Source organism: Schistocerca serialis, chromosome 4 (assembly GCF_023864345.2).
Source record: "Schistocerca serialis cubense isolate TAMUIC-IGC-003099 chromosome 4, iqSchSeri2.2, whole genome shotgun sequence".
Taxonomy (NCBI): Eukaryota; Metazoa; Arthropoda; class Insecta; order Orthoptera; family Acrididae; genus Schistocerca; species Schistocerca serialis.
In genome coordinates this window covers 23,153,136-23,176,846 of record NC_064641.1, presented here as the reverse complement: position 1 = coordinate 23,176,846, position 23,711 = coordinate 23,153,136, and the positions used below count along the sequence as shown (strand labels likewise).

At 44.6% G+C, this 23,711-nt stretch overlaps 1 protein-coding gene across 1 annotated transcript in view; it reads right to left on the bottom strand.

Annotated features, from left to right (window-relative positions):
- LOC126473840 (proton channel OtopLc-like) overlaps nucleotides 1-23,711 on the bottom strand; it is a 255,005-nt gene that overhangs the window by 106,237 nt on the left and 125,057 nt on the right. Inside the window, 2 exon segments of the mRNA XM_050101167.1 lie at nucleotides 4,606-4,795; nucleotides 10,860-10,899. Coding sequence (XP_049957124.1) covers nucleotides 4,606-4,795; nucleotides 10,860-10,899 — 230 coding nt within the window.

The window sequence follows — 23,711 nt, the reverse complement described above, 5'->3', positions numbered from 1 at the left end:
CGAATACAATTTGGTAGACTTTGATATCCTTGGAGACTCCACAGCATCCTCTCTGATGCTGAATGCAGAACCGGGACTCATCTGAAAAGACGATGTGACGACATTCTTATGTCCAGTGCTGCAGTCGGCTGTACCGAATGATGTGTCAGGAAAAGTCGGTACAATGGTGGCTCTGCTGACAGGCCGTGGAGCTTCATGTGTCATCATATAGAGTGTGTGTGTGTGTGTGTGTGTGTGTGTGTGTGTGTGTGTGTGTGTGTTTACTGGTTATGTTGCAAAGAAGTCCAATTCGTGACTCAAAGTACGTGATATGACTGTAAGGTTCTCCATGTTAGAGCTGTGATGTTTAGGTGAAACAATTAATATCCTGCAAGGTGTTGAGTTTGGCCTCCTGGCCAACATGAACAGTAATATCGTAGAGCGATAGACCTCATTCTCTACAGGCCAAAGTCCTGGCACTGTCGCATTTCGAGACATACTCATAGACGCTTCTCCTTCTTACATGAAGGATAAAATAATCATCATACAAACGAACGACATTCAAAATCCATTTCTGAATGAGAAGTGCTCTCCACGAATCTTTATATACAGACTGTACATAGTATTACCCCTACTACGCGGATTTGTCCTGAAAAGCTAATCATTAGCCTATCTAAGTACATAGCACACTTCCTCCCAATGTGATGTTTGCCGCAGACCGTCTTCACGGCGTTCGAATTTTAGAGGCCCCACTGTCTATGTCACTAACAAAAGTACCACAGCACCAGCAAAGGAAACTCACGGAAAGATTACCAACATTTTTGTTACTTGTTCTTTATATTATTTAAAAAAGCATTAACTACTATACACCAATGAGACTGAAACAATGAGAGGTCTTTGTTATTAGATTCAGAAGCATCCAACCCACCTTACATTTCAAGACAGTGGGTTACTTTGTACTGTTAATGAAATAAACATATAAATAAATAAATAAATAAAATTCTTGTTACTGCTCAGTTAGTAAAACTAAAATGCCGAACTCCGTCCGAACAGGCTTTGGAAGGCCTAACGGTACCAACCGGCCGCCGTGTCATCCTCAGCCCGCAGGGGTCACTGGATGTGGATATGGAGGGGCATGTGGTCAGCACACCGCTCACCCGACCGTATGCCAGATTTAGAGACGGAGCCGCTATTTCTCAATCAAGTAGCTCCTCAGTTTGCCTAACAACGGCTGAGTGCATCCCACTTGCCAGCAGTGCTAGCTCAGCCCGACAGTGCACGACTTAGGTGATCTGCTGGGAACTGGTGTTGCTACTGCATCAAGGCCGTTGGCGCTCAGCTAGTAAACATGTATAAAATAAAATATAAAAACTTCTATGGTAATAGATTCGTATACCGTGATGATGCATTGACGTCAGCTGTTTGTGACCGATGAAAATTTCTGCCAGACTGGCTTCCAGATCCAGATTTCCCACGTATCATGAGCAGTTGCCTTAACCAGCTTGACTATCCGAGCTCACCCCCCAGGACCAAACAGAGAATCACGAATTGTGCGAGCATAAGGTTGTGACTATATGGCATATGGAAGTTTGGATTGGTCTAGCTGGCATGCTCAGCTGGCCTGGCAGAAATTTTCACTTGTTGGTAACAGTTCACGTCACTGCGTAATTGCAAAATGTGTGCCAGCACTGTAATCCTCAGTGACACTGTCTGTCGCTTCAGACATGCATGCATGTAATCATAAATTTCTATGGGAATGACATTTATAGTGTGGCTGATGCTAGGTGACAGTTACTCACTGATGGTATGCATGTACAGGTAAAAGGAGCCATAGTGGAGATGCATCAGGTGCAGATATGTACTTGAGAGTGGTGGGTCACTGACTGATAGCACCCACGTGCATGTAGAAAGAGCCATATGTAGCTGTGGTAGATGCACATACATATACCGCAGTGATGGCACCCGACTGCAGGTAGAAACAGCCATAGTGTTGCTATGATAGACGTGCCTATATAGTATGGAGTAATAGCTGCCTCGATGGCAGCATCCATTTGCAGGTAGCAGGAGGCATAGTGATGCTGCAGCATCTACATCCATACCATACTCCGCAAGCCACATAATGGTGTGTGGCGGAGGGTACTTTCGGTACCACTATCCTATCCCTCCAAAACTGTTCCACTCGCAAATAGTCCGTGGGAAGAATGATTGTCGGTAAGATATGTAGTAGGGTACAGTAAAGAGCCTGTATACGGGGAGAGTGGCCATAGGTGAAGTTGCCCGTGTTTGGTTGATTAGCCGGCCGTAGTGGCCGAGCGGTTCTAGGCGCTAGAGTCTGCAACCGCGCGACCGCTATGGTCGCAGGCTCGAATCCTGCCTCGTGCATGGATGTGTGTGATGTCCTTAGGTTAGTTAGGTTTAAGTAGTTCTAAGTTCTAGGAGACTGATGACCTCAGAAGTTAAGCCCCATAGTGCTCAGAGCCATTTGAACGATTCTGATTGGTTGATTAGCTGTGGCAGAAAAATGGCGCCAAACGTCTCCCGCGCTTCCTATGTTCGCCGTGCTTTTGAGTTGAAGTTCAGAGGACTTCTGGAAACGATTAAAAGGTATTTGAATTATTGAGAGACTTGTTATGGGTTGTGCATGTATGTTCGATTTAGTTGTATATCGTTTTTAGTACGTAATTAGCGTTTTCGATCTTAAATACGAGTTGAAATAATGAAGCGTTTTGTGATGACGTCGGTAGGCCTACATGTTTAAAGTAAACACGTTAGGAATTGTACAGTATTGTTTTTGACATCTGTAATTCGTTCTGCAGACGTTCGTAAACGATGCCAGGTTGTGCTGCATTTGTTTGTTCCAATAGAGGAGAAGGTGGATTTCGCATGTTAACATTTCCACGCAACGAAGAAAAACGAAAGCAGTGGGCAGTCGCAGTCAACAGGGCTGACATAAATCAAAGAGGAGCCTAGTGGAAACCAACCAAATACTCTTATTTATGCGGAGGAAGTCGTTTTTGCTTTTTACTACATATAAAACAACTTGCAATATACATAGTTAAATTTGAAAAGAGACATGTAAATTGGCTGTGTGAAAATTATTATAACACATTATTCTTAAAAACATAGAATTAAAAATGGGATTGTGTATATAATGTGTAAGAGTTTTGCTAAGCTGCAGACGTCGTAATTACGTCCTTCAGTGTCATAAGGTTTTTTTTTTTTTAACAGTACCGGTACTGTATTGAAGATTTCCACGAGTGTCATTTGATTTCTAGGCCACTGTTAGTAATTCCAGTAATGTGATTGTAGTTTTATAACCATTTCATTAATGCTGTTAGGGCAGGAAGTATCCCAGATTTCTGTCTTCATTTTGTCGTGGTTGCTGGAAACATTATTCGTAGTAAATAATTGTAGGTACTCTTGAAGACAGTTTTTAATAGGCCTACTTACTGTGGGGTAGAAGTGATACGGTAATTTTCTTGATATATTTGGTAGTTATTACAGCAGCCTAGATTTAACATTACCTGATTTTTGTAATTTTTTCGTTTGTTATCTACAAGAGGTATTCAGTCATCATCATCATCATCATCATCATCATCATCATCATCATTTAAGACTGATTATGCCTTTCAGCGTTCAGTCTGGAGCATAGTCCCCCTTATAAAATTCCTCCATGATCCCCTATTCAGTGCTAACATTGGTGCGTCTTCTGATGTTAAGCCTATTACTTCAAAATTGCCAAGTCGTATGTTAGGAGTCCCTGGTTTGTCAGTAAGAGGTGGGACTCCGTCACCTCCAAAGGTCCGAGGCATTTTGGATTGTTGGCAGCATCACATTTAAAGTACCAGGGAAGGAGGTTGCTAGCCTTACTTGCCCCGAGTCCCATTGAGTTTTACCCCTAACGGTTGAGGGACTAACCGGTGGATTTGGTAGTCTTTGCCGTATGAGCAGAAAGGTGACCACGACTCAGAATAATATATATATATATATATATATATATATATATGAAAGAAAGTCGTAAGCAGTTATTTACTTGTGACATGCAAAAAGTTTGAAGACGTGACAAGAAGTTCTATTGCGTCTCACACATTTTGCATGTCACAAATAAACAACTGCTTACGACTTTCATTCATCTGACGTAATATAGGTACGTTAAATCTTTAGCGGTATGCACTTCCGATACAAAACAAATGCTATACAATATATTTTTTTATTTACGTTACTTTCATTGCAATATGTCTAGTAGACGAACTTAAAAGGGGATAGATGCAAGTAACGAATAATTTTTACAGCCACTGTACCAAATTTTTCTGTGCTGTACGTAGTAGGCTACTATGAGTATATTATAGCTGTAAAGAAAGGCATTTAACGAATGATTTCGCCATATTATCTTTTGCTTTTGATTAGGTGAGTGTGTACTCCACTACTCCATTCAAAAGTCCCGCCCGCAGTTTGGAAGAGAAATGGCCGCCGTATCGTCCGGTTGGCCACTCTCTCCCTATACAGGCTCTCTAGGGAGCAGAGGGTGATTCACCAACAGCGACCATGCGGAGGTGCAAATTGCTGTAGTGCTGCTCGGGCAGACGTGGCGCGTGGCTGTGCAGTGGGGAGCGGCTGGCGACTCACCGACGGCGCCCATGCGCAGGTAGAAGGAACCGTAGTGGTGCTGCGGCAGGTGCGTGGCCTGCTGGCGCAGCGGCGTGGCGGAGCGGCCGCGGCCCTGGCTGCCGGCCGCCGTGCTCAGCTCGGTGTCCGTGTGCTGGCGCGTGTCGCCGCTCTCCTCCGACCCAGAGTCCACAGACACCGAGCTCTGCGTCTGCGTCCGCTCTGCCGGGCACACCCACACACCACTCTCAGAAAAACAGCAAGTTAACGTCTACGAATATACTGACGAGCCAAAATTTATGAGCGCCGCCTATGGTGGTGTTGCAACGTGATAATGAAACTATGTAAGCCTAGCAGATATGAATGGGAAACATTATAGTAACCATACAGGCCGCAAATGAGGAATTATGCTGACATAAGCGGCTGACAGAGTACAATAATGGTGCAGCCGAAAGAGTTTCAGACCAAACCATTCCATGCACATTGTCGGACAACCCCTTGCATTCCCACGCTGACCCAGTGACATCTCCAATTACAGCTGAAGTACTTGGAACCAGCCAGACTGGACCGTGACTTGATGACAATGTTTATATTTCAGTGTATCTGTACGTATCTTCCAATGGCATTAAGTGCCTGTTTTCGACTGTCGAAGTTGAACAATCGAGTAGTAGGGCGCCGACGAACAAGAAACTCTGATTTCTGACGTGACGGCATGGGGGAGACGTTGGTTTTCCGTGCGTAAAGACACGGATAAATACTTTACATTAATATGTGTTTTGTACTGATTTCTACATCTACATCTACATCCATACTCCGCAAGCCACCTGACGGTGTGTGGCGGAGGGTACCTTGAGTACCTCTATCGGTTCTCCCTTCCATTCCAGTCTCGTAATGTTCGTGGAAAGAAGGATTGTCGGTATGCTTCTGTGTGGGCTCTAAACTCTCTGTTTTTATCCTCACGGTCTCTTCGCGAGATATACGTAGGAGGAAGCAACATACTAAAATCGTTCAAATGGCTCTGAGCACTATGGGACTTAACTACTGTGGTCATCAGTCCCCTAGAACTTAGAACTACTTAAACCGAACTAACCTAAGGACATCACACACATCCATGCCCGAGGATTCGAAACTGCGACCGTAGCAGTCCCGTGGTTCCGGACTGCGCGCCTAGAACCGCTAGACCACCGCGGCCGGCGGAGCAACATACTCCTTGACTCCTCGGTGAAGGTATGTTCTCGAAACTTCAACAATAGCCCGCACCGAGCTACTGAGCGTCTCTCCTGCAGAGTCTTCCACTGCAGTTTATCTATCATCTCCGCAATGCTTTCGCAATTATTAAATGATCCTGTAACGAAGCGCGCTGCACTCCGTTGCATCTTCTCTATCTCCTCCGTCAACCCTATCTGGTCCGAATCCCACACTGCTGAGCAGTATTCGAGCAGTGGGTGAACAAGCGTACTGTAACTTACTTCCTTTGTTTTCGGATTGCATTTCCTTAGGATTCTTCCAATGAATCTCAGTCTGGCATCTGCGTTACCACGTTACCAACGATCAACTTTATATGATCATTCCATTTTAAATCACTCCTACTGCGTACTGCCAGATAATTTATGGAATTAACTGCTTCCAGTTGCTGACCTGCTATTTTGTACCTATATGATAAACGATCTATCTTTCTTTGTATTCGCAGCACATTACACTTGTCTACATTGAGATTCAATTGCCATTCCCTGCACCATGCGTCAATTCGCTGCAGATCCTCCTGCATTTCAGTACGATTTTCCATTGTTACAACCTCTCGATATACCACAGCATCATCCGCAAAAAGCCTCAGTGAACTTCCGATGTCATCCACAAGGTCATTTATGTATATTGTGAATAGCAACGGCCCTACGGCACTCCCCTGCGGCACACCTGAAATCACTCTTGCTTCGGAAGACTTCTCTCCATTGAGAATGACATGCTGCATTCTGTTATCTAGGAACTCTTCAATCCAATCACACAACTGGTCTGATAGTCCACATGCTCTTACTTTGTTCATTAAACGACTGTGGGGAACTGTATCGAACGCCTTGCGGAAGTCAAGAAACACGGCATCTACCTGGGAACCCGTGTCTATGGCCCTCTGAGTCTCGTGGACGAATAGCGCGAGCTGGGTTTCACACGATCGTCTTTTTCGAAACCCATCCTGATTTTTACAGAGTAGATTTCTAGTCTCCAGGAAAGTCATTATACTCGAACATAATACGTGTTCCAAAATTCTACAACTGATCGAAGTTAGAGATATAGGTCTATAGTTGTGCACATGTGTTCGACGTCCCTTCTTGAAATCGGGGATGACCTGTGCCCTTTTCCAATCCATTGGAACGCTACGCTTTTCTAGAGACCAACGGTACACCGCTGCAAGAAGGGGGCAAGTTCCTTCGCGTACTCTGTGTAAAATCGAACTGGTATCCCATCAGGTCCAGCGGCCTTGAGCGATTTTAACTGTTTCTCTATCACTCTGTCGTCTATTTCGATATCTAGCATTTTGTCATCTGCGCGACAATTTAGAGAAGGAACTACAGTGCAGTCCTTCCTTTGATGAACTCTGACAGTTTTCGCGTCTGCAGTGGACGCAAATCAGTGTGTTACCGGTGAAACTACGATATCAGATTTGAACATTTACAAGACTGTGCTCGGTTGTGACTAAGGGCTGAACTATGTCTTATCAATCACTGAACTGAAACTACTTCGCCCCTCTACGACAACAATGTCGCTGCAACAACAATGTTTCTGCGTCTCTGTAAAAAGAGTACACAAATACACTCCCATTCATTCAGCGTATTGACCATTTCTCACGTAATAAATAAATATTTTTCTGAAGTGAGCAGATTTGCAAAAAGCAATTATACGGCGTGCGTGTGGACCTATCATAAATGTCCTTTGTGCTGACTGGCTGTCAACAGCAGCCCTTCTAGTATTTGAATTTAACAACTGGTGTGGTAGTGCTTAGGACTTGTTCGTCCACAGTATTACGCGAGATGCATGGGTTGAGCGCATCAGTGTAAACTGATATGTTTTCTGCAGATGTGTCTCTGACATAACACGTATGAGAGTGTCTCTGATGTGAACTCTGTCCCACCGCCAGTGGCCAGGATATCACGGGCCTGTTACGGCAGTTGTGGGTGAGCCTCCCTGAGAAAAGGATAAAACGGGTTTATGGCACCCTAGGCAATCCAATCAGGGCATGCATCCAGGCGAGAAGGAGCGCAACGTCATACTGATGAGCGGGCTGAAACTGCCAAGTTCTTTGCAACTTTAGCACGAGTTTTAACCACTGAAACAGCATTACACACATTTTATTTCCTCCCGTCCTTCCGGGTTTTTCTCTTTTTGTCCCCATACAGCATAGTTTTTACCAAAAGCAGTTACCCTCAACTGCTCTAAGAACAAAAACAGAACAACTTGTCCTACGGCTTTATTATTAACTTGCAAAATTTTCTGTTTGACGTGTTGATAATACATTACTATTGTCTTACTATAATTCTTATTTAACGTTATTTTCAAACTTGCTCTATTAGACTTCGCAATATAATTGAACGATCACTTTCTCGAAACGATTAAGTTCGAAATTTGACTCAAAGGTGGCTACAACTTTCCTCCGTAATGATACAAAATTCTGGCGCCATGCGACGTTATGCTCGAGCTCGGCGATGCCTCAAAACAGTAAGGTGGCGACACGTGCGAAAAAAAGGCCGAAGCTCACTTCATCTATGGAGTTAAGTGGATTTCAGCACAATTCTGCTCAACGACACCGTGCATGTGGCACATTTCAGCCCCTCTTTTGTCACATTTGGGATTGAGGTCGTATCTGCGACACCCAGCGTATAAATCACATGGTTTTCTTACGAGTGGCAGAGGAAATTATTTCAGACACATTGCTGTTCAGAATCGACTCAGAAAAATCTCAGAGGGTGGCATAAAGGTCGTCATTGAAACCACAGCCTTTCCTTGGCACGTTGATTCGCACATATTTGCGATCGAAAACGACAATTGGCAATGTGATGAGCGAGGAAGACGTTCTGGACAACCTTCGACATAGCTGACATCTCCATGACGCTCCAACGCTTCTTTAAGGACATCGTGAGATTAAATGTGATCTCACCCTTTTGGAGGATTCGGTTGGGTTGTTTGGTGAAGAGACCAAACAGCGAGGTCATCGGTCTCATCGGATTAGGGAAGGATGGGGAAGGAAGTCAGCTGTGTCCTTCCAAAGGGACCATCTCGGCATTTGCCTGGCGCGATTTAGGTAAATCGGGAAAAACCTAAATCAGGATGTCCGGATGCGGGATTGAACCATCATCCTCCCGAATGCGAGACCCCTTTGGAGCGCAGTACAACATCAGTTTATTCTCTCCTGTACAGGATGGAACCACTAGGGTCTGTTCAAAACCTTTTGACGAAATTTGAACTTGATCCGAAGCAGCAAAGGGGTCTTATGCTTCTTCAGTGCTCCTGTTTTCACACACTGCTGTGACACGATAACGGAGGGCTGTGACAGTGTTACATGCATGTATAAAATGGGAAAGGATCTCTCCGAGACCCCGCAGTTCGGCAAAACCCTTGGTGACACCCACCTTCATATATCGAGATTTTTAAAAATGTGCCTTTACAGAGAAAGCCTTCGAAATAGTGCTAGTTGCCTGCAGGTAGGCAACCACTTGGTACGCCTTCGGTGCCAGTTGCCTTCCTTTAAATGTAAGGCACATTTTTAAGATTCTCAATAATCTTGGGGGAGAGGGTGTAACACCGAGGGTACTGCCGAACTATGGGACCTTAGAACGACCCTTTGCTGTTTTATTAGTGCATGTGTCAGTGTTGCATCGCTCTGCGATCACGTCATAACAGGGTGTGAAACAGGACCACTGAAAAAGCGGAAGAACCTTTTCTGCTTCGATTCACGTTCAGATATCGTAGAATGGTATTGAACTGTCCCTTGTGGTTCCACCGTGTACACCAGTGGATAACATGCAGCTGCACTGCACTCCAAAGTGGTGAGGTCACATTCGATGGGGTTGGTAGCCCACGATGTCTGTAGAGAAAGATGAAGCGTCAGGAAGATGATGAAAGGGTTCTGTAGCAACCTTTCATTAGTCCGGTAGCCCATTTTCACTAGCATTTCTCTTTCTTTTCCTTGTTTCTTTTTTCCCATAACTCTCACAGTGGTGTGATTGAATGAATGAATGTGGTTGTGTGTCAGGTTGCTAGACGGTGGCGTAGTCTGCTGCAGAAAGTCTGCGATAGTCATACAGATTCAGCAGCAGTTGTACAGAATAGCCAACTCTCGTAGTGGTCAAGTAGGCAACGAGATTTGCGCTACTTGTGAGAAATTCACCTACGTTAGGTTGGTGGCGGAAATGACATCTTTGGGTTTTCTGGGCCACGTGGAGCGTGGAAGAGGCTGGAGAAGAAAAAGGGGGCAGTCTGCCGCCGGTACGGGAAGCGTCCACAGCTGTGCTCAAGTCGAAGAAGTGTGAGTTAGACTGACCGCGTGGCGCGTTGTTACTTGGCGAGGGGAGAGCTGTTAGCTTTTGGTCTCGCTTTTCAGCTCTGAAAGATTGCTTTGCCTTGTCGCAGCAAGGAATGCAAAACTTTGGCAGATTTTTCTTTTAGTAAATTTCTATAGCAGACTTGGATCCGCCGGAAGAGCCCCACACAAAGGTGTCGATAAGAAGTGAGCACTCGCTTCTGTATGAATGTCTGTTTGCCTTCAGCTGTGCCTGTATAAGCTTTTATTTTTCTAAATATTAATAGCTTTGCCTTCTCGTAAATTTTCCTTGCTTTATGTATCTTTCGTCCGTGGGGAGCCGACCACGTGGTTGAGCATTAGAGTTTGTTGGGCTACCATCATCACTAACTGTCCGATCTCATGTTTGCTTTAAAGAATGTAAACTTTTCACAACTGTGTGATGTGATATTGTTGCAACTTGGCCACGATTCTTAGAAATTGCGTCTCCACAAACCACGTGGGCACGCGGGTGTACTGCGAAACGTGTACCGATTCACGAGTTATTGCGATCAGTTATCAGGCAACAGCAGTTGTATGAATGATTCACACCAATGATTTTAGGTGTAGATTATAACGGTGAATGTATCGATGCTTTTCTTAAATGTTTTAGGAATTAATGTTATCAGGAATTGTGTACAAGCCTCACATCCATATCTTAGGAATAAATGATTTTATCCACAATTTTCTCTTGTATTCTGAGGTTACGTTTTTGCACCTAAGCCACTCACCTCATAGCTTTCCCGTTAGCATATCCAACGCGTTTCCTTACGCACAGGTCCAGTAATTAGTTTCCCCTTTTATTTTAAAACAAATGCCTTAGATCAAATCTTATTTTCAGGTGTGTTGCTGGGAGCTGATCTTCTGCACAGTGTTCATGCATGTTCTATTTTATTTTAAATGTTTGATTCTCGTGAACAGTGCACGGGCAGTACTATTAATTACACCGCATCCCCTATGAGCGACATCACAACGTATGCATTTTTATGCGTTTTTGTCTGTGTTCAAAATGATTTATTTTCCGATTCAGCCAAACCTTTAATTAGTTGTATGATTAGAATCGGTGGCGACCCTAACCATCTCACGTTAATTTCACAATCAATAAGCTTTTTCATTCCCAATAATAACGTAATAACCCATAGAAACAGGTTAGTTACAATATCAGTATCAAAAATGGCCGAGAATGTCTTCCCGTTGCTCATCACACTCCTAAATGTCGTTTCCGATCGCAAACTGTGAGGCAATCAACGCCCCAAGGAGTGGGGATGGTTCCATTGCCGCCATTCATGCCACCCTCCGAAGCCTTCTCGTGTCTTTTCTGGGCTTCGGTGTGTTTGAAACGTTTTCCGCTGCCACTCATAGAAAAACCGCGTGATTTCAAAGCTGGGCATCGCGGTGTGACCTCCATTGCCCCAGAGCCGTCGCCGTTCTATCGTGGAGGCATCAAAGGAAGGGGGGTGAGATAGATGTAAAACAGGACACGACGACCTTCAAATGGGGCAATACATCCACGGCGGTACTGAGCACAATTGTGGTGAAATGTGATGCCACTGGGACATTAACACATTTCCTCATCACATGAAATACTGAGCTCTGACTTTTTTTTTTTTTTTTTTTTTTGGGCACACATCGACTGTTTGAAGCGTCGTCGAGCCCGGGGGCGGGGGTTGGGGGTGGGGGGGGGGAGGGGGGGTGACGTCGCAGGACGCTACACTTTAGCACCATTACAGCATAAGGTTAGGCTTCCTTGAGCCAAATTATGAATTAGTGTGTCATAATGGGAGATAATTACGGGGATTCGAACAAGTGATCCTTTAATTCTGTTGCACAGTGCAGTTACTGAAGTTTATCTGCACTGCAGGCAAGCAGTACAGTGCTGTCAGAAAGACAGTGATGATTCGGACGTAATCTGTATACGACCATGGAAATGGAAGCTGTGATAAGGAGGAATGTTGTACAGACACTGTATTACATGAAAGAGACCTATCAGATGACTGTCACTGGTAGTTCTACATAGAAGTATATACCCTCGGTGTAGGGAAGCAACGAGTCACTTAATAAAGACAAGTCTTGCGGTCCAAAACGTGTACCTGATGAGTTCATATCGGAGTATGGTGATGTAATAGCTCCACGCTTAGCGGTCATATTCTACGCCGAGCTGAAAATTAAGGTCTCCCAAATTTTCATTGTTCTCAATATCGGTTGAGATATAACATGTCATGCGTATTGCTCAGTCGACATTCCCGCTTTGCTGGCGAAAGCTGCAACCCTCTCCCGCTAGAACGTTCCGAATTGTAACGTGTAACATGGTGGCGTGTAAAGCAACTACACTATGTGATCAAAAGTGTCCGGGCACTCCCAAAACCATACGTTTTTGATATTAGGTGCGTTGTGCTGCCACCTACCGCCAGGTATTCCATATCAGGGACCTCAGTAGTCATCAGACATCATGAGAGAACAGAATGGGGCGTACCACGGAACTCACGGACTTCGATCGTGGTCAGGTGACTGGGTGTCACTTGTGTTATACTTCTGTATGCGAGATTTCCACACTCCTAAACATCTCTGGTCAACTGTTTCCGATGTGATAGTGAAGTGGAAACGTGAAGGGACACGTACAGCACAAAAGCGTACAGGCCGACCTCGTCTGTTGACTGACAGAGACCGCCGACAGTTGAAGAGGATCGTAATGTGTACTATGCAGACATCTATCCAGACCGTCACACAGGAATTCCAAACTACATCAGGGTCCGCTGCAAGTACTATGGCAGTTAGGCGGGAGGTGAGAAAACTTGGATTTTATTGATTGGCGACTCCATGGAGTGCTGTGTGCACAACGACCATATATGTTAAATTAAAAGGAAGGTCAGCGTTGGCCGTAATATTGATGGTTTATTGATAGAAAAATCGATTTTCAATCACATAGTGATCATGTTCCAGTGCTGTGGTGTACAAATTAAACTCATAGACACTGCTATCGAGTTATCAAGTAACCCAAACAGAGAAGCGATCACACTGTCTATGAGTTTAATTTGTACACCACAGCACTGGAACATGATCACTATGTGATTGAAAATCGATTTTGCTACCAATAAACCATCAATATTACGGCCAACGCTGACCTTCCTTCTAATTAAACTTTTATTTGATGGTCGAGCGGCTGCTCATAAGCCACACATCACGTCGGTAAACACCTGACGACCCCTCGCTTCGTGTACGGAGCGTAAACATTGGACGATTGAACAGTGGAAACACGTTGCGTGGATGCGACGAATCACGGTACAGAATGTGGCGATCAGATGGTATGGTGTGGCGAATGCCCGGTGAACGTCATCTGCCAGCGTGTGTAGTGCCAACACTAAAATTCGGAGGCTGCAGTGTTATGGTGTGGTCGTGTTTCTCATGGAGGGGACTTGCACCCCTTGTTGATTAGCGTGCTACTATCACAGCACAGGCGTACGTTGATGTTTTAAGAACCTTCTTGCTTCCCACTGTTAAAGATCAATAGGGGATGGCTATTGCATCTTTCAACACAATCGAGCACCTGTTCTTACTGCACAGCCTGTAGCGGAGTGGTTACACGACAGTAACATCCCTGTAATTGACTGGCCTGCACAGAGTCCTGAAGTAAACCCTATAGAACATCTTTGGGATATTTTGGAACGCCAACTTCGTGCCAGGCCTCACCGACCGACATCGATACCTCTCCTCGGTGCAGCACTCCGTGAAGAATGTTCTGCCATTCCCAAAGACCCCTCACAGCACCTGATTGAACGTATGCCTGCGAGAGTGCAAGCTGTCATCGAGGCTAACGGTGGGCCAACACCGCATTGAATTCCAGCGTTACCGATGGAGGGCGCCACAAACTTGTAAGCCATTTTCATCCAGGTGTCCGGATACTTTTGATCACACAGTGTATGACGGTGAGTGATAAACAACATGCTGTAATCGAGTTTCTAACGGTAGAAAAGTTGTCCACACATGGGACACCTTCTCCTTCTGCATGAAAAGCCTAGACCACACACGAGCGCCGCGATATCCGCAACAATCCGACGCCTTGGGGTCGCTGTCATCGATCAGCCTCCATACAGCCCCGACTGTGTCCCATCCGATTTTCATCTGTATCCAAAACTCAAAGAATACCGTGGAGGACTTCACTTGGACAGCGATGAAGCGGTACAAACGGGGGTGAGATTGTGGTTTCGTCAGCAACGTCAAACATTCTACAGTGACGGCATCAACAACCTGGTCTTTCGTTCAGAGAAATGTGATCGTCGCCAGGGTGATTGTGTTGAGAAATAAATTCAAGGACATGAGTAATAAAGATTTTGAATGTCAGTAAAGTTTGTTTTATTTGGAAAGCTTTAAGAATTTTAACAGAAAGAATTAAGAGGTATTACTTTCCATCTCGTCCTAACTCGACGAAAGTTCCGTACCTAGGGACTGGAAATCTGCAGAGACTGCACAAATACACAAGAAATAAAATACAGGTAAACCACTGAATTACAAATTCATATTATTGACATCGATCTGCAGTAGTAATGAGTGGCAACCTGACACTCTTTCACTTTAACAACACTGTCTGTCAAATAAATATTCAAATTTTACACAATGACCTCGGTGTTCCGCAGTACTACACTTGCTATGTTTGGTATATGACTCTTTGCATGAGGAAACTGGGGGTAGAATGTTCATATAATTGCATGTGTAGCCTGTGAATTAAATTGTAAGACATTTCCAGGGGCAGATGTGGATTCTGACCACAATATATTGGTTATGAGCTGCAGATTGAAACTGAAGAAACTGCAAAAAGGCAGGAATTTAAGGAGATGGGACCTGGATAAACTGAAAGAACCATAGGTTGTACAGAGTTTCAGGGAAAGCATAAGGGAACAATTGACAGGCATGGGGGAAAGAAATACAGTAGATGAAGAATGGGTAGCTCTGAGGGATGAAGTAGTGAAGACAGCAGAGGATCAAGTAGGTAAAAAGACGAGGGCTAATAGAAATCCTTGGGTAACAGAACATATATTTAATTTAATTGATGAAATCAGAAAATATAAAAGTGCAGTAAATGAAGCAGGCAAAAAGGAATACAAACGTCTCAAAAATGAGATCGACAGGAAGTGCAAAATGGCTAAGCAGGGATGGCTAGAGGACAAATGTAAGGATGTAAAGGCTTGTCTCACTAGGGGTAAGATAGATACTGCCAACAGGAAAATTAAAGAGACCTTTGGAGATAAGAGAACCACTTATATGAGTATCAAGAGCTCAGATGGCAACCCAGTTCTAAGCAAAAAAGGGAAGGCAGAAAGGTGGAAGGAGTATATAGAGGGTTTATACAAGGGCGATGTACTTGAGGACAATATTATGGAAATGGAAGAGGATGTAGATGAAGATGAAATGGGAGATAAGATACTGAGTGAAGAGTTTGACAGAGCAGTGAAAGACCTGAGTCGAAACAAGGCCCCGGGAGTAGACAACATTCCATTAGAACTACTGATGGCCTTGGGAGAGCCAGTCATGACAAAACTCTACCATCTGGTGAGCAAGATGTATGAGACAGGCGAAATACCCACAGACTTCAAGAAGAATATAATAATTCCAATCCCAAAGAAAGCAGGTGTTGACAGATGTGAAAATTACCGAACTATCAGTTTAATAAGTCACAGCTGCAAAATACTAACGCGAATTCTTTACAGACGAATTGGAAAACTGGTAGAAGCGGACCTCGGGGACGATCAGTTTGGATTCCGTAGAAATGTTGAAACACGTGAGGCAATACTAACCTTACGACTTATCTTAGAAGAAAGACTAAGAAAAGGCAAACCTACGTTTCTAGCATTTGTAGACTTAGAGAAAGCTTTTGACAACGTTAACTGGAATACTCTCTTTCAAATTCTGAAGGTGGCAGGGGTAAAATACAGGGAGCGAAAGGCTATTTACAATTTGTACAGAAACCAGATGGCAGTTATAAGAGTCGAGGGGCATGAAAGGGAAGCAGTGGTTGGGAAAGGAGTGAGACAGGGTTGTGGCCTGTCCCCGATGTTATTCAATCTGTATATTGAGCAAGCAGTAAAGGAAACAAAAGAAAAATTCGGAGTAGGTATTAAAATCCATGGAGAAGAAATAAAAACTTTGAGGTTCGCCGATGACATTGTAATTCTGTCAGAGACAGCAAAGGACTTGGAAGACACTTAAAGTAGTAAAGGAGTTTTGCTATTTAGGGAGTAAAATAACTGATGATGGTCGAAGTAGAGAGGATATAAAATGTAGACTGGCAATTGCAAGGAAATCGTTTCTGAAGAAGAGAAATTTGTTAACATCGAGTATAGATTTAAGTGTCAGGAAGTCGTTTCTGAAAGTATTTGTATGGAGTGTAGCCATGTATGGAAGTGAAACATGGACGATAACCAGTTTGGACAAGAAGAGAATAGAAGCTTTCGAAATGTGGTGCTACAGAAGAATGCTGAAGATAAGGTGGGTAGATCACGTAACTAATGAGGAGGTATTGAATAGGATTGGGGAGAAGAGGAGTTTGTGGCACAACTTGACTAGAAGAAGAGATCGGTTGGTAGGACATGTTTTGAGGCATCAAGGGATCACAAATTTAGCATTGGAGGGTAGCGTGGAGGGTAAAAATCGTGGAGGGAGACCAAGAGATCAATACTCTAAGCAGATTCAGAAGGATGTAGGTTGCAGTAGGTACTGGGAGATGAAGAAGCTTGCACAGGATAGAGTAGCATGGAGAGCTGCATCAAACCAGTCTCAGGACTGAAGACCACAACAACAACAACAGCCTGTGAAGATCTTTTACCCGACGAGCCATAGTGGAGACAACAGAGAATAGGGAGAAAGATGTACTGAGGGCCATAAATGCTGTGCCCAGTGACCTGGCTGTGTGAGTGACTCTGGGAAGCTGCGCTGTCTGAATTGTACCGTAGGAGGACTTCAAGCCGTGGCACTCTCCTCTTCCCACTTAGGGTCGGAGTAGGCGGGCTCCGGTTCACAAAACATTTTACCCGAGCCAGGCGACAGATCGTCGCGAAGGTGGCCAGTTAACGGAAAGTGTCTGGAGGAAGCCATTTAAAGGAGACTGCTGTAATCTGAGCTTCCGTGCAAATAGTGGGATGGTCATAAAACTCCAAGCATTCTCATTTTAGAAGCTGGGACGATACGGACTGAGTGACTGGTGCACCTGTTTAGTGGAGTCAGGACTGTAATTGCCCCGAAGCCAAGAAGTCGCCAGGTTGTTTTGGCGAGCGGCAAAAACGGATATTTTACGGGCACGACTGTCTGTGAGGCGTAACAGCCTTCGTTCAGAAATTGGAAATGATCGGCCTGGAAAGATTAGGTCTCTCCGTAAATCAGCGACTGTGGTCCTGTCTAGGTAGATGATTTTTGTCGAAACATGGCCATGTTTACCTTGAGAACGACGCCTCCCTAATCTAAAATCTTCTTTTTTCGGACGAGAGAAACTCTGAGACGCTGATTGGCTCCTTTCAGGAAATGCAAAGCAGAGGCTTGCTCCCTCAACGTGGGACCCCCGGTGCTGTGTCTGCATTGGCTACCAGGCCAGCGGAATAGTCAAGAGAGGAGATTCAATGAGTAGAGGATAGTTCGACTGATTTGTACAACTTGGAGACGCTATTTTTTTTGCCCTTGCTAATTCGGCTTCCGTACCTAGGCTTGGTGGAAAGCGTGGTGTCACCGCCAGACACCACACTTGCTAGGTGGTAGCCTTTAAATCGGCCGCGGTCCATTAGTATACGTCGGACCCGCGTGTCGCCACTGTCAGTGATTGCAGACCGAGCGCCGGCACACGGCAGGTCTAGAGAGACGTCCTACCGACTGCGCCACAAACTGTTGTGGACTGGCAAGACAGCCAATCCACAGTGACGGGTAGCCGAAAAGCACGCGTTTAAGCTCACGCAGACTGGCGTGAGGTCTGGAACAGGACAATGTCTTGAGAATTGCAAATAAAGTACGAAGATCTTGGAATACTTAACTTTAATCCATAATTGGAGAACATCGCTCTTGTTGATACATTAATAACAATCTCAATATAAACCGGTAATGGCGCCTTGCTAGGTCGTAGCAAATGACGTAGCTGAAGGCTATGCTAACTATCGTCTCGGCCAATGAGAGCGTATTTGTCAGTGTAGCATCGCTAGCAAAGTCTGCTGTACAACTGGGGCGAATGCTAGGAAGTCTCTCTAGACCTGCCGTGTGGCGGCGCTCGGTCTGCAATCACTGACAGTGGCGACACGCGGATCCGACGTATACAAATGGACCGCGGCCGATTTAAAGGCTACCACCTAGCAAGTGTGGTGTCTGGCGGTGACACCACAGAAAGTGTTTGTGATGCTTTGCCCCTTCGTCTTTTCGTCCTCCACTGGTGGAGAACTTCAGGTCTTTCCCTAGTGTGTGAGACTTGTGGTCAGCAACTTGTGATGGATTAAGAGCCAGTGGCAATTCCCAACTGTACCGACAATGGAACTGCACATCATATCGGACATATCGTGTGCCAGGAGGGTGAATTTATTCTTCTGGAGTCGGCCGTCTGACGCTGACAGTTCCAGCACGCACTGTCGTGCCTGTGAGTTAAATTTGTTTGGCCAGACCAGCGAACGGGTGCACCCCGCACTGTAATTTGCCAGAATTTAACGGCCCTGGTATGGAAGTTTCCCAAGTTCTAATAATCAGAATGTCAGTCCACATAGTTTGCAGATTTTCGTTGAACCGTCACTACCTTACAGCTGCCGAAGCGCGCCGCTCCTCGTTTTCTGCTGCCGCCTGAATCAACGCGAAAGGGCGAAGTATTGCTGAATCAGCGTAAGCTTGTGAAATAATATTCACAGCTCCCTGTTCTCCGTGAGCCATAGTTTGTGGTGTACCTGGTAGTAGCTGATTCCATTTGAAGGGAGTTGGGCCTCAGAGTAGATTCATGTAAACGATGTCAGATTGCGTTCTAAAGGGATTAATTAAGGGGAGAATTTCTATAGTTTCCACCGCAATTAATGCGTTCCCAATCGAGCATTATTTTTTCTGATTTATGTTTTTTTTGTAAGATTTAGCAGCTCGTTGTTATAAAACGATGAATAGAAACTTGTCATTATCGTTGTAAACTTAAATACGGCACAGTTCTCATTCATACTCCCTCAGCTATTCACCGTTATTATTTTTGTGTGGTAATACATGATTACACCTGCAACTCAAGGTTCAACATTATTAAATTAGTTTATTTGATTATTAATTTGAGTTCTGAAAGTGACCGTAGACTTAGGGAACAAAAGTGCCATGAGTAAATTCACTAATTTCATAAATTTATATTAAAAATGAAGAAATTCCTCCAGCTGTATTTAAGGTGTCGATTTTATTTTGGCAACTAGTTTCAACGTTGTCACAACGTCATCTTCAGGCCCGATACTACTTATGGGACGTCTATACGGGTGACATGTTGCACGGTTGCTGTCTGTCACCCATATAGACATTCCATAAGTAGTATCGGGCCTGAAGATGACGTTGTTACAACCTTGAAACTAGTTGCCAAAATAAAATCGATACCTTAAATACAGCTCGAGGAATTTCTTCATTTTTAATGTAAATTTATCACAGCTGACGTCCCACTGTCCTCCATTTCAACTACGGATGTACGAAGAATTTCATAAATAGCCGCGCGGGGCAGCCGTGCAGTCTGAGGCGTCTTGTTACAGTTCGCGCGGCTCCCCCCGTCGGAGGTTTGAGTCCTCCCTCGGGCATGAGTGTGTGTGTTGTCCTTAGCGTAAGTTAGTTTAGTTTTGATTGAGTAGTGTTAAGCCTAAGGACCGATGACCTCAGCAGTTTGGTCCCATAGTTCTTACCACAAATTTCCATTAATAAAAAATTAAGGATATAACTCACGATTTGAAGGCTACTGAGAATGCTACACATTTCTTTATGCAAAGACCATAACATCTAGCGTCAGTCGGAGATATTTTTATGAGTAAGGCAAGCGACGCCTTGCGGTATTTTTGAACATATAATGTGTTCCAAAATCGTGAAATACTTCGAAGGAAACTATCTATTGAGACACAACACGAATTCAGAGAACGTCGTTTCTTATGAAACAGAACTGGCTGTTTATTCAAACGAACTAATTAGTGATGTCAGGGGATGCTAAATGATTCCGTATTTCTACAATTTCGGGAGACTCTTGACACTGTTCCTCACAAGCGATTTCTTGTCAGATCTATGTCTATAGAGTATTGTCTTTGTTATGCCACTGTATTCCTGATTTTCTGTGAGGAGGGTCACAGTTCCTAGTAATTGACGGCACGTGATCGAGTAAGACAGAAATGATGTGTAGTATTCCCGAAGGGTCGCCCTCTGTTGTTTCTGATCTATGTAGACTATTTACGAGACTATTTGAGAGGCCTTCTTAGAATATTTGCAGATGATGCTGTCGCTTATCGTCTTGTAAAGTCATAAGAAGATCAAAACTAAGTGAAAGATGAATTATACAAGATATCTGTATGGTGTGAAGCGCGGCAATTTATTTTTAGAATCTAAGGCGCTCTACATGAATACTAAACTGAATCTTTTAAATTTCGGTTACACGATTAATCACACAAATGTAGAGGCTGTGGATGGAACTTAACACCTAGGGACTAAAATTACGAACAACTTAAAGAAGGACAATCACATAGACAATTTTCTGGAAAAGGTGAAACAAAAACTGCGTTTCATTGGCAGAACACGTAGAAGACGCAACAAATCTGCTGCAGAGGCTGTATACAGTACGCTTGCCCGTCCTCTTCTAGAGTACTGCGATGCAGTATGAGAGCATTACCAGAAACGATTGACGGGGGAAATCGAAAATAGTTTTGTATTATCGCGAAATAAGGGAGAGGCTGTCAAGGACATGATACATGAGTTTGGGTGGGGACAATCAAAACAAAGGCTTTTTGATTGCCTCAAGAACTTTTGACTAAATTCAGTCGCCCTCTTTCTCGTCCGAATGTCGAACTAGTTTGTTGATTCTCATCTACACATGGAGAAATGATTATCGTAAAAACGTAAGAGAAATCAGATCTCGCACGCAAAGTTCTAGGTGTTCGTTTCTCCCACGTGCTATTCGAGAGTGGAGGGGTAGAGAAGTACTCAGAGTGGTTCGATGAACCCTCTGCCAAGTACTTATGTGAGAATTTCATTGTACTAATGTAGGTGTCCGAACACCTCTCTCTGCACTGTCTGCGTTAACGACTGAACAAGAATAACGAGGGAAATACGAGGGCTGACTGAAAAGTTATGACTCCACCTTCGTAACTCTTCAACAGTTGGCAGCATTGGTCTGCGGCAGGTACTGGCTTGTTCCGCAGCCTCTTCGCTACAGCTCCAGTTGGCGGCAAGCCTTAGCATTGAACGGTTGTGTTGTTACAGTGTAAAGTACGGAACCCTGCGTAGATGGTCGGTCAATGCGATTTAAGCAACGTGCAGTCATTGAATTCTTGACAGCAGAAGATGGCACCCCAAAGGGGATTCATCAGAGAATGAAAGTAGTTTATGGTGATTATGTTGATGTGAGTGCTTGGCGTCTTCATTCTCATAACGCGAGAGGAGTTCCTGGCAAATTTCAAGTCTGTGTGTTTTCATTTCAGGAGTCGGCATTCAGGCACCCATCGTGCACAATCTTTCGATAGCCAAGTAAACCAATAATGTGACCCACACGTTCTCGTGAAATGCCGATCGTGCTTGCGATTTTTCTCTGAGTGGTAAGACGATCGTCCTGAATCAATCTGTCAAACTTTTGCTTGTGAAACCCGGTGGTTGCTGCGACAGGACGTCCAGCTCTTTGTTTGTCTCACACGTCAGATGTTCCCGCATCAACATCTTTAAACTTACTCGCCCAACGACGCACAGTACTAACGTCAACACAATCACCATAAACTGCTTTCATTCTCTGATGAATCTCCTTTGCGGTGACACCTTCTGCTGTCACGAATTCAATGACTGCACGTTGCTTAAAACGCATTGACCGACCGTCTGCGCAGGGTTCCATACTTTACACTGCAACAACACAACCGTTCAGTGCTAAGGCTTCCCGCCAACTGGAGCTGCAGGGAAGAGGCTACGGTATAAGCCCGTACCTGCCGCATACCTATGCCGCCAACTGTTGAAGAGTTACGAAGGTGGAGTCACTACTTTTGAGCCAACCCTCGTATTAATCCATTAACGCTTGTCACATCAGCTCATGCTACAGCCATCGTGTCTAACTGCTCCTTAAAACGTAAAGTCAGACGCCACCCACATAGAATTCGTGCCGTTGGTTGCCGGAAAAAGAAACCTACGTGTGACAAAACGGGCTGCACCGGAAGGGACACGCCACAGTCGTGGCTTTCATACGCAGTGGAGGGGCAAGGGCAGGGTCACAAGGCGTCCCTCTGTTCAGACTGTGAGTGGCTGCCGTGGGGTCCCCTACGGCTGCGTTATGCCTTCAAGGCAATCTGGAACACATGCACCGCCAGTCACAACACCCAGTTCCAGGGATATGACGTCTGAATTACGTGAAAGGTACTGCACAGTTCCTCGAAAAATTTGGCCTTGTTATTAAATCGCGCTTAACAAAACTACGAACTGGGTAATACGGAAGCAGCAGGTTTAAAATTCCCGTACGTCTAGAGTTATGAAAAAAAAATTGATCTTCAGTTCATCATTTCACGCCAATACCGGAATGATTCGTTTTACAACGTCGCATCCCAATTTCCAACCCACTATCATGCGAGTGAGTTATAACTCCGTATTAAATGGCATGGAGAGGTAGGGCTGTGGTTAACACAGTGGGCGAGTATGGAGAGCATTCGCAAGGACTGTGGGAAAAAATTAAAAAAACAAGGCGAGAGAAAAGCCTCAGATTGAGCAATAAAAGTATAGGAGATCTGCCATTACTTTTTCAGTGGAACTTTGCCAGCATTCGCACCGAGTGATGTAAGAAACCACGGAGAACCAGATCGGGCTGTGATCTTGGCATCCTTCATGCCAAATGCGACTCTATTTCCAGCGACTGCACTGTCCATATCGGCGACATCTGCTAAATACTGCAATGGTATCTTAGCGTAAACTACGTCTCCTTTCCATCCACATGATTGTCCATCAATAACAGGCACTGTGTGGCTAATGACATATAATTCGACGGTACGTTAACCTCCTTCCTAATGATCAAATCAGTCTTTAATAGCTTTTATTGTGATACGAGGTTTGTCCAGAAAGCAAGTTCAGATCGGTCGCGAAATGGAAACCACTGGGAAAATCCGGTAAAGCTTTGCACAGATGTGTTGGGCAGTGTCTTTAGTATGCCCGTCGATAGTGTCGCGTCGCTCTTTTCAGTTTTGAGTGAACAGTGAGCACGTGAAGATGCGTAGGGAAAAGCGTCTCCCGCCAAGTATGAGAGCCTGGTTAGAGATTTCGCCTGTGTGACGCAGCCCACATAACACAACTGTCGAGCAGTTGCTCCTTCATGCCAATTCTCGGCCGCACACTGCAGGGGCAATGAAGACGCTCCTGCAGCGTTTCCGATGAGATGTGTTTGACCACTCACAAT